Below are 12,228 nucleotides of genomic sequence, written 5' to 3'. Positions count from 1 at the left end.
AAGAATATATTATCAAATTTATTATTTTCTAATGGAGTAATGCACATGTAGAGTGAGGCATGAGGCATCTACTCCAGTTATATGATAACACAAATATTATTATAATTCAAACCTCTAAGATCTATAAGTCCTGGTATTGGTGATCCATTAAACTGGTTTTTAAGAATGAATCTTTGGCGACAATGTAATTGAGACATTTTTCTGCTTTACTACCATACTCCAAATTCTTGGGAGCAGTCTCAAACTTCTTCTCAATTTTTATCAGACTTTTGGTGGGAATCAAAGAGTTTAATGCTCTCTGCAAATCCAAATTGATTTGAGTGCAAATTTGCACTCTAGATTTTCTTCATAGACTGGCTGGACCTTAAGACTGTTCTTCAATGGAGAAGGAAAAAGAAGCTAAGTATTCTTTCACAAATACTTGCTACTGATATTGTTATTGTATTGAACATTATGAGAAGTAAATGTGCAGAAGAATCTAGCATACAATTTAGATCTCAATCATCTTATGAACTGAATCATATGATACAATTAAATACATGTAGTTTCCACAGTTCATGAAGATTTGCAAAAGATTTCTGAAATATGCTGTGTAAAAAAATTTCATCAATGTTTCGGATCATACTACATGATCCATCATCAGGAAAGTAGAGAGCAGATTATAATACAATTCATGCCCAGTGCAGTTAGGGATGGCAAGTACCCTTGCTAGATTGTTGCCCTTTGCTATTATAATTTTAACTCTGGAGAATGTGTTGGCACAAGAAGCATATGCAGGGAACAAGCTGTTTGACTGCAATGATAACTCGTCTGAAAGCTCTGGCTATGCATGCAATGGAGCTGAAAGAAGTTGTAGTACTTATGCTCTGTTCCATGCCCAGGCACCTAATTATCTATCCCTTCTCAATATCAGCAGACTTTTCAATATGAGTACAAGTGAAATGACCTCTTCAAACAATATTACCATTGAATCTGCAGAGTTACAGCAAGCCCAGCCAGTTCTCATCCCCTTGCAGTGTGGCTGCACTGGAAATCATTCTCAAGCCAATCTCAGATATAAACTCTCAGAGGGGGACACCTATTTTTCATTAACTAAGGTCTTTCAGGGATTGACATCCTGTCAGGCTCTTGTGAAACAAAACACTAACCCTGAGGGAATCTATTCTCTGAGTCTTGCAAAGAATATATTGATTCCTTTGAGATGTGCATGCCCAACCACTGAGCAGATCAAGAGAGGATTCAACCACCTTCTGTCATATGCTGTGAAGAAGGGAGATACATTGGATTCAATTGCTGAGGCTTTCAATACATCAATATATGATATAGTATTTGCCAACACATTACAAGGTTCAAACCCTACTGTCATTTTCCATGTGTCTCTTCTGGTTCCATTGAAGAGTAAGCCAGTTATTCTTCCTGTCATGCAAGCCCGGGAAGAAGGAAGTCCACAACCCAGAGGGATTTCCACTACTAATCCAAAGAAGAGAGTAAGATTAGAAGTGGGTGCTTATGTGGGCATTGCTGTAGGAACAGTGGCTATAACATCTGCCATTGTAGTATCATTTTTGCTGGCCAGGAGGAAGCAGTCCTTAAAGAAGTTGCATTTATCACACAAAAATCCAGACATTCCCAGAGCAGAAGATAAAGATGATGGTGAGAGAAAATCAACTTCCAATAAGGTAATCATAACCAACATGATCACAGACCTGTCACTGACTTTCTACACATTTGAGCAGCTGCAAAAAGCAACAGACAACTTCAATCCTGACTGCAGAATAGAAGGATCTGTGTACTGTGGAACCTTCAGTGGTGTTCTTTTGGCTATCAAGAAAACCAAAGCTGATAACTCCAAAGAACTCAGAATCCTACACAAACTTCACCATGTCAATCTTATTGGGTTTTTAGGAGTTTGCATTGGAGATGATCACTCTTATATGGTATTTGAGTATGCTGAAAATGGATCTCTCAGTGACTGGCTTCATGGGGGCCTAGCCATGAAAAACAAATTCATCTCCTCTTGTTCAAGGTTCCTCACATGGAACCAGAGGCTTCAAATCTGTCTTGATGTAGCCAGGGGACTACAATACATTCATACATGCACACAACCCTGTTATGTACACAAGGACATCAAATGCAGCAACATTCTTCTCAATGGAGACTTCAATGCCAAGATTGCAAACTTTGGCATGGCAAAATCTTCAGAAAACACTGATATCTTCACCAAACATATTTCAGGCACACATGGGTACATGGCCCCTGAATACCTTTCTGATGGCCTTGTCACTCCAATGATGGATGTATATGCCTTTGGTGTTATATTGCTTGAAATCCTATCAGGAAAACCTGCTGTTAGCAAGAGAGGGAAAAATTTTCTTCTGGCTGACACCATAAGTCCTCTTTTAGAGGGTGATAATGCTGTTGAGAATTTGAGAGGCTGGATGGACCAATCTCTCCATGAAGTCTATTGCATAGACCAAGCTCTTGCATTGGCAAAACTTGCATTATCATGTGTTGAAAAGGACCCTTCCATGAGACCTGCCATGGATGAGATCACATTTAGACTTTCAAGATTAACTTGAGAAATTAAGGAAAAAGGGGGAATAAAGTCCCCTCTAATCAAATATGTTGAGGGAAAAGAGTACCTCTCTAAATGACCATCCCCTTATAGGGAGATGCGTAGTAGATAGACTTGAGAATCTCTACTGAAGCTTTTCTTGTATCATATCTTTCACTTGAGTTGTGTTTGTGCATGCTTGATACAAAACCTTATTTTCGATATCTGTGGATATGATTTTTTAATGGGAAAGAAGGATAAGAAGTAGGTTGGTTTTAAATAGAATAGAAGATTTTTAATGTTAATGAGGTCAAAGATAGTTAACAGAATAATGAATTTTGTCATTATAAAATAATGGGTCTTATCACAACATTTTTTTTAATGTGTTAAAGATGCAATGAATTTTATTTTATAAGTATGAAATGAGGATTTTTAGGGGCTCATTTTTCTTAATGAGTTGAAAATTTGGAGCTCTAGATGATTTTAATAATTTTTTATTCTGAGATATCTCTTGGATGGGGAGTTTTATGTACCATGTCATTTTAATGTAACCATCAATTATATTTTTAACATCTCTTGAATGAGAGACCTTGTACTTAGGTGTGGACATTCATGACATATATGTTCAGATTTATGCTAGTTTAGCTCACGCTTTCATCTTGTTGGTCATGTTAGATCTTGTGTTTTCTTGTATGCACACGGATTTTTTAGATTTAACATTGGATATGCAATTACAAATGTACATTTATTTTTTATATTTTTGTGTTTAGTATGTATGCATATGAGGATGGATGTGTGGATAACAAATAATAGACATGTTATATGTGATAAATGCTTATACTTCACAACAATATTTAAATTAGTAATGAACTTGTGTACTTGTAATAATACTACAACTGCTCTTCACCAATTTTTTATTTAGAGAATTGTGGATTGACTAGAACATAGTTAATTGAGCAATAAACCACTAAGATATGAGATTTTAGGGGAAGACAAATATGAATAGAAAATACACGGGGACGATTTGAAGTAAACCCACTATGGTACGGAATTGGTCCAAATCTAAGTTCAACTATTAGACTAACATCAAGCAACACTTAGTGACTAGCTTTACAAGTACCTTCTGGACTCAAACCAAAGATAGCCAACAAGTCAAACTTGGGGTAAAGGATTAGGTTCTCAACAATGGGCCTTTTGATAAGGGGTAGGACTCTTGGTTGTTTCACTTAGCTAGTGCATATGTGTGCTTTTATTACTCCTTTTTAATGTGGCCCTTATAATCTGAACTAGAGTCAAAATCTGAGAGTATGAACATTATGTAAATTTTCTTTTCCTTTTTTCTCTTTCTTTTTTTTAAATTTTCTTTTCTTTTCTTTTGGAGTACTATACCCCCTTAACCTAGCCCCATGCTACGAGGAAGAAGTGAGATCTCATCATTGGAGATTAGATAAGGGGAGTTAAGTGCTAAGCACAAATAAATTGCTATGTACTACATTCTAAGACTTCTCCCTTGCTAAGAAAAAATGAGAAGGTTTTCCTATTAGCTTCTAGGTAGGAGAAGTGTAGAGTAAGTTACATAATGAGACCTAGGGCTAGGTAATAGAACTAGTTGAAGTATATATTAATTTAACACTCAAAAGTTGTTTATCTAGAAAGCTAGGGATGTATATGTTAGGGTTTAGGCAGATCAGACCAATAAAAATAAAATGCAAAATAAAAGAGACAAAATAACAATCCACAATAACACACAAATTTAATGTGGTTCAACCAATGTGGGCTACATCCATAGAGAAATAGCGGTCCACTTTCCTTTTATTATCCAACAAAGATAAAATTATAATTTGATGATATTTCACATTACATAGCCACTTATTTATCAAGCCCTTTTTGGCAGTTTACAAAGGTTGATTTACGTACCAAAATAATAGTTGACTTCTTTATTAAATAATGGTCATTTTTTGCTTCAAGGGCATTGCCACCAACAACCGTCCTAAGGGCATTGCCCCCAGACCTCTACCATGGGCTCTACCACCAAGCCCCCATAAGAGGGGCTCTACCCCCTAGACTCCACTGTTAATTGATTTTGGGGGGAAATATGGCTGACGAAGTCACCAAAATTTAAGCCCAACAACATCATCAGTCACCAAATACCAACAATAAAGGGATAAGTGGTGTAATATGATTAAGAGATCTCATAACTTAGTGAGGAAAAAAATGTACTATGAATCTCTAGCTTGGCTAAAACAAAAATTGGGTAGGATCAATTCCTAAACATAACAAGATGGGATGGACATAATGTAGTTAAGGTTAATTTTGTAGGTTTTTAAGTTTAGATGGAACATTTATTAAGGTGGTGATCGATTCCCCACATCATCTTGGATTAGGCATGGGCTTATCTAGTTTAGTCTAGAATTTTGCCTACAATGATTCATTTATCAATTAATTTATAAATTCTAAGCACAAGGTTTCCAACCTTGATGGGTTGAGGGGGTACTTTTTTCTATAATATTAGAAAATTACATTATCCTTTAACCAAGGTTGAGGTTAAGCATCCTAGGTTTAAAAGATTATGGAACAATTCCTTGAATAGGGAAAGTCATCTCATTATTCTAAGGCAGGGATCAAAGGAACAAAATGGCTAGCCTTTCGATGGGCAGAGTCTCCGAATGTTAAATCCTAATCGTACAAACTATATCAAGGGTATCTTGTATGGAGATGGAAGAAAATATTAGAGGTGTATAGATCCATATCAAATGCAAAAAAGGGAAAGACAATAGACTAATCTTCCTCTAATAGCTTAATATTTTTTGCAGTGCATGTGAGGAGAGGTGTCTTAAACTTGTATCCTAATGTTAACTTTATTGATTATTTTTTCCTCATATTGACAAATGACATATCCCAAATTTTTTTAGCATCATATTCCATGTGTCATATACTTTTGGAGGTGTCTGAGAGGTTGTAAGATCACCTAATGCCTTAGGATGTATAAGAGCATCTTATGATATTGTAAGCTAGGAGTTACTTATGATGGATTCTTTGACACACAAGAGTATGATTATAGGGGAGTTACATCGAGAACTTGAGCAACATTATGGCAAGTCATAGGGAATCCTTTAATGGGTTTTAATATGCCTAAACTAAGGAGTCAACTATGGAAAAAAATATGATAGGTTATGACAACTATAAAAGCTTCTTTTTTTTTAGTAGAGAAGACCGTGACCAAATTGGGTGTTGGAATTTGGGCCAATCGTGGTGCCATTTTTGGGCCATTGTTTTGACTCATAATTTTATTAAATCATTTTTGTTTTATGATTTTAGTTTTTCCTATTTATTGGTGCTTGAGAATGAAGTATTGTATGAGTTGTATGATTGACTTGCAAGTTCTATTGTAGTACTAGAATTGTTCCAAATTTTGGATTTTGGTGGTACTCCAATGAAGGCATAACCTAAGATTTATAAGGCTTCAATTTTGTCTTGATGCAGCCAAGTGACTACAATGCATTCACATATGCACACAACCCTTTTATGTACAAGGACATCAAATATAGTAATATTCTTCTCAATGGAGATTTCAATGCCAAGATTACAAACTTTAACATCGCAAAATCTTCAAAAAATACTAATATCTTCACCAAACATATTTTAGGCACACATGGTACATGACCCCTGAAAACTTTTATGATGACCTTGTCACTTTAATGATGGATGTATATGCCTTTGGTGTTATATTTTTTGAATTTCTATTAGAAAAACCTACTATTAGCAAGAGAGGGAAAAATATTCTTTTGGCTGACACCATAGGTTCTCTTTTAGAAGATGATAGCTCTGTTGAGAAATTGAGGGGTTGGATGGACCAATCTCTCCATGAAGTTTATTGCATAGACCAAGCTCTTGCATTGGCAAAGCTTGCTCTATCATGTGTTGAAAAGGACCCTTCCATGCGACATTCCATGGATGAGATCACATTTAGACTTTCAAGATTGGTTAGGAAATCAAGAAATGAAGAGGAAATAAACTTTCAAGATTAACTAAGAAATTAGGGAAAAAAGGAATTAAAGTCCCCTCTAATCAATATGTTGAGAGAGAAAAGAGTCCCTCTCTAAGTGAGCATTCCCTTAAAAGGAAGATGTGTATAGATAGACTTGAGATCAAAATCTCTATTGAAGCTTTTATTGTATCATATATTTTGCTTGAATTGTGTTATGTGTGCACTTATACAAAAACTTATTTTCTCTACCTGTTGATATGAGTTTTTTAATGGGAAGGAAGTATAACAAGCTCCTTATTAATAGGTTAGTTAAGAATAGAATATTTTTAATGTTTACAGATTAAAGATGGTTTATGAAATTCTAGATTAGAAGTTTTTTTATGTTTACAGGGTAAAGATAGTTTATGGAATAGTGGATTTTATCATTATGAAATAATGGATCTTATGATAACATTTATTTGAATTATTTTTCTTATGCGTTAAAATGTAATGAATTTTTGTGCATTAAGTATGAAATTAAGGTTTTTAAAGGTCCATTTTTCCTAGTGAGTTGAAAATTTGGAACTCTAGATGATTTTGATCACTTTTATTCTGAGGTATCTCTTGAATGGGGAGTCTTATGTAGTGTAACATTTTAATGTAACCATTGATTATATATGCAATATCTATTGAATATGATATCATGTAATTAGATGTGGATATTCATGACTGTTCATATTTATGGTAGTTTAGCTTATGCTTTGATCTTGTTGGATATAATAGGTTTTTTGTTTTTTTATGCACGTGGATAGTTTAGATTTAGCATTTGCTATTTAATTACAAATTACATGAATTTAGTTTTTTGTTCTATTTGTGTTTTAGTATGTATGGATATGTGGATAACAAATGATAGACATGCTATATGTGATAAATGCTTATACTTCACAACAATATTTAAATTAATTGTACCATTTCTTGTGATGTGGTAAAGGATGATAAGGTGATTCTAGACGAGAATTTAATAGATGGAAAATATTGTAGATGTATTGACAAATCCTATGAACACAAAGAATTGTAGGTGGTGTAGTGAGTATATAGGCCTCTTGATCCCTAGACCTTAGATTTCAATATCAAAGTTCTCCTTTGCTCTTTGGTAAGTTATTTGACAAGTGGGAAAATGTTGGTAAATCCATCTCAACCTTGCATCCTAATATTTTGATTTATCAATTATTTATATTTATCGATTATTTTGGCCTCATATTGAGAAATTAGTCCTTGAATTTTGTGTTGGCTTTTTTTGATACATGTCAGTTACTTTGGGAAGTTTGTAAGAGGTTATATGAGCATATAATACTATTAAGACGTGTAAGAGAATATTATGACATTTTAAGATCGGAATTATGGTGGATTCTATGATGAGTATTGACATGATTATAGGGTAGTTACATTGGAAACTTGACCAAAATTATAACAATCAATAAGACACTTTTAATGGATTTGAATATGTTAGAGTGGAGCAACCAAATTGATAGTTCAACTATGGTAGACATTATGGCAATTTAGAACAATTATACAAGCATAGTCTATTTTAGTAGAGAAGACTACGGCCAACTTGGCCATTAGAATTTTCACTAATTATGGTGCTACTTTAGGTCATTATTTTGATTCATGATTTTAGGGAACCACATTTGGTTTCTAGTTTTGATTTTTCCTATTTATTGATGTTTAAGAAGAAACTATTTTATTAGTTAAATGATTGAATTGATAGTATTTTTATGCTTCCAATCCATTTTCCTTGGTAAAAACCCAAGATAATCTCACCTAACTATCATCAAATATCACAATAGCATCTAACAATAACCACACTATGTAACATGATCCACCTAAAGTAGATGCAAAATAGGATACTATCAACTTAGCATAGAAGCAACCATATGAATCTACTCATTAAACAATCTAGAAAAAGGAAAATAAAATAAAATAAAATAAAACTAAAGAGAATAACTTTCCCTTGTTTGCAAACAGCAATAATTTTTTCCTTCCTAGCAAACTTCACTGTTTGAATTTGCCTACACCTTAGAATCCGCATGTACTAGTTATTTCACATTTACATAGACAAATCTTTCTTTTTTGTTTAATAAGTTAATATGAGGGTATCGTAGCACACATGCGCCCATGTGTTTATTTGTTGCTCCTATATGAGTATTGCATGTGTTTATTTGTTGCTCCTATATGAGTATTGAGACTTGGGTACAAAAGAGTGGTTGAGGTTCCCACTAGGTGCATTAAGAAGTTAAAATGGATTAAGACACCCCCTTGAGATAACATCCCTCCATAGGCCTTTGGGCTTGCCTACCCCCTAAAACCTTTCTATTATTTTAATATTTCTGATAGTGAAATCCACTAATCCATTTAGTTCAATTTGACCTATTATATGTCGTTAGTGTCAATTTCAAAAATACCTTTATTTGCCTCATTTGAATCTACTAGACCTTATCTATTTTCATTGTGTTCTTTCATGAAAAGCCACCCATGTTTGATTCTCGAGATTCACTTTGGGAAAACGAATGTGTTTCTTTGCTTTGGCAAAGAGTTTGCAGAGTTTTCTTGTGCATGGGGAAAAAAATAATAATTAAGATAAAGACAAGGTGGGGGGCACAACTATTTCCACTTGTAGCAAATTAAGGAAATCGAGAGGATCGTTCGCATTTGAGAAGTTGACTGCCCATGTGCCACCACAACCCTAATGCAAATGACTCCACTACTCAAGCCTATTGTGTGCAAAAAATGTTAAACACCTATAATTGAAATCCTATTACTTTCTCTATTTGTCAAAACTCTCACACCAAATTCGTATTGTTTTTCAATTGTAGCACACTAAAAGAGTGAGATATGCATATAAATCTTAAAAGGGAAGGAAAGACCAAAGGATCTCAGTCGAGTCCCCCAAAAAGTGACTTACAGTGAGAGAGTTATGGAGGTTCATTGGGAGGAAGTTGTTTGTGGGATGAGTCATTGCATTGTGATTGTGCTATACCTTTTCCCAACACTATTTCCAAAGAAAAAAGAAAGTTGGAGGTTTTGTTGTCCTTCCCATCATTTGGTTATGAGATACACCTGGACATGTCCCAATGTGACTGCCTAGATTATTTTGACTAACAACCATTGCTCAACATTTAAGGAGTTATTTGTGGAGTTGGTGGCCCCATGAATATTTATTTATTTATTTATTTGTTTTTAAATAGTCACCTTAAATTTGTATGAACAATATTAATAACAATTTTAGCAATTAAAATTTGAAAGAAAAAATTGAAGGCAGATGTTAAAAAGGAGGGAAAGAAATTTGTGGAATTTTGACAATATGCAATCATTGCTCATTTCCAACACCTCATTTTTTCAAAGTATTTTCAATTCTTAAACAGTAGTTGCTCCAAAAAACAAGGAAATTCCAAATTATCATTTTCCCATAATTAAAATTTTGCATGGGAACATTTTGATGCTCAAATTTAAACAGAAAACACACTTAACAGCCACATGGGAACATGGGGTAAGTGGTCATTTGAAACCTGAAGAGATTGGTTTAATTAAAAAGAAGAGAAGTATGATTTAGCAATTTGGTGAAAAGAACCAAGCAAGTACTCAAATCTCTTTAGATTTCATTAGGTTTAAACTACCTTACTTGCCTCTCAATTGAATGTGTGTTGATTTACTTTTATGGTGTAGTACGTCTAATAAATTATCTTTTGTTGTCTTAGTGACGCTTGTTTTAACTATTATCTCTTGATTGCTTAGTATAGTTGTTTTAGATAATATAAAAAAAATTGAACTCTTTAAAAAATCCAAATTCACCATTAATATAAAGAACTAAAACCTTCTTAAGAAATACAAATAGAAGTGCCATTACAAATTCAATATATTACATTTATATTTTAAAGCATTATTTATTATTAATTTGTCTAAAATTATTTAAATAACCATTCTGGGTACTTGCAAATTGAAAACAAACAATAGCCCTCCCTGAAACGACGTCCCCGGGCCCACATTCAGCATCCTGTGGTATATATATAATGAATGCAAACTTATTTTCTTTAAAATTAAGTTATTTTCTAAAAACACTAAAAGCTAGCCAGTGTTTAAGGATTTTGAACTGTAAGAGCCGACAATTAGATAAAACAGTTTAGCCCATAGATATTAAGGGTATATAGCCTAGGCAATACACTTTTGTTACCAATTAAGTTGCTATAATATTACAGACCACATAGACGAGATTTTAAAAGAATTATGTATTTCATTTAGGCATTTATGTATTCAACTTACCTTAAACTTTGAAATTTCTGTATTCAACTTACCTAAAGGTCTGAAATTTGACTGGATTCAAAGACTAAAGCAAAATCATATGTAACTTCCAATTAGCTCTAACAATTTGATCACATCCCATATGATCTGCTAGATGCAAAGCAAATCTTCAAATCAGAGTGTCTTCCCTTGTAGAAAAAATGGGAATTTTCATTCCTAATCTATCTAAGCAAGGACCATACTATAGGTCTTTTCTCTTCTTAAATTCCTTTTGTGTAGGGGTATTTATTCCATTTATAATAGCCCAATGCTTACATGTGATCCTGTCTATCTATTCCAGTATACTAAATCTAATGTGGGTTGTAGCATTTTCTGTTATTAAACTTTTTGTTGCTGCTGGATTAGATTCTATGTATTTTTTGTATCAACATTTTGGATCTAGATCGTTCGTCAAGATGTTAGAAAGCATAAGGAGATTAAAATAGGTTGGTTGCGGACCTAAACAGACTAAACGGAATGAGACCATATCTCTCTACGCTTCTCATTCTTTTTAGTCTGTTTAGGTCTGCAACCAGCCCATTTTCAATCTCTTTGTGCTCTTTATCAACTTGATGATGGAGGATTGTAATGCAAAACATTGATGCAAAAAAATACAAGCAATCTAATCCAGAAGCAGCAACAAGTTTAATTTCATGAATTGTAGAAATCTACTAATATTAATTTTCTGTTATTTGAACCCTAATTGATAGTTTACTAATTAAAACATAGAATAAAATCGAGAAGGGTTATGCCATAAGCTAAGACAAGTGCATGCTATTCAGAAATAAGAATGAATCCCCAATACATCAACAAATAATCCACCAAACTCTCCAGGTATTAATTAACCTAAATCTGCTACCGGTCATGAGAGAAGCAAAGATCAAGTGCAAAACCATTTAGAACATTGACTAGCTTTCAGAATTAGTTTTTTATCTTGATAGAAATGATCTGCATATGAAGATGCAAATTATGGGTCGATGAGTTGCAGATTCATTCGCCTGTTATTTGAAGTGGTTCTTATTCATTTTAGATTCATCTGACACGCATAATTCTATAAGAGATTAGATTTTCACAGTTCATTAAGATTGTTGCTTACTTTCTGGATTTTACTACGTAGGTTTTTGTTTACATCAACGTTTCAGATCATACTCAATGATCCATGTTTGCATCAATGTTTCAGATCATACTCAATGATCCATCATTAGGATTATTGAATATGATCCACAATATTGATGCAAACAAAAACCTACACAATAAAATCCAGAAATTAAGCAGCATACATAATTCTATTATCCATCTAGAACACTCTGAAAAAGTAAGGGACAAGAGGAGGGTTAAATTATAAAATGTAATTAATATTTATGTTCTGCTA

At 33.6% G+C, this 12,228-nt stretch overlaps 1 protein-coding gene across 1 annotated transcript; it reads left to right on the top strand.

Annotated features, from left to right (window-relative positions):
* Positions 1-692: 692 nt before the first annotated feature.
* Positions 693-2,579, top strand: LOC131061815 (protein LYK5-like). The gene has a single exon (XM_057995656.2). The coding sequence runs from the start codon at positions 693-695 to the stop codon at positions 2,577-2,579; it is 1,887 nt and encodes a 628-aa protein (XP_057851639.2).
* Positions 2,580-12,228: the final 9,649 nt, after the last annotated feature.

This window comes from Cryptomeria japonica, chromosome 4 (assembly GCF_030272615.1).
Source record: "Cryptomeria japonica chromosome 4, Sugi_1.0, whole genome shotgun sequence".
Taxonomy (NCBI): domain Eukaryota; kingdom Viridiplantae; phylum Streptophyta; class Pinopsida; order Cupressales; family Cupressaceae; genus Cryptomeria; species Cryptomeria japonica.
This window is presented reverse-complemented; position numbering and strand designations above follow the sequence as displayed.

Coding starts and splice junctions, on each gene's coding strand:
- LOC131061815 (XM_057995656.2), top strand. CDS start 693: ATGGCAAGTACCCTTGCTAGATTGTTGCCCTTTGCTATTATAATTTTA.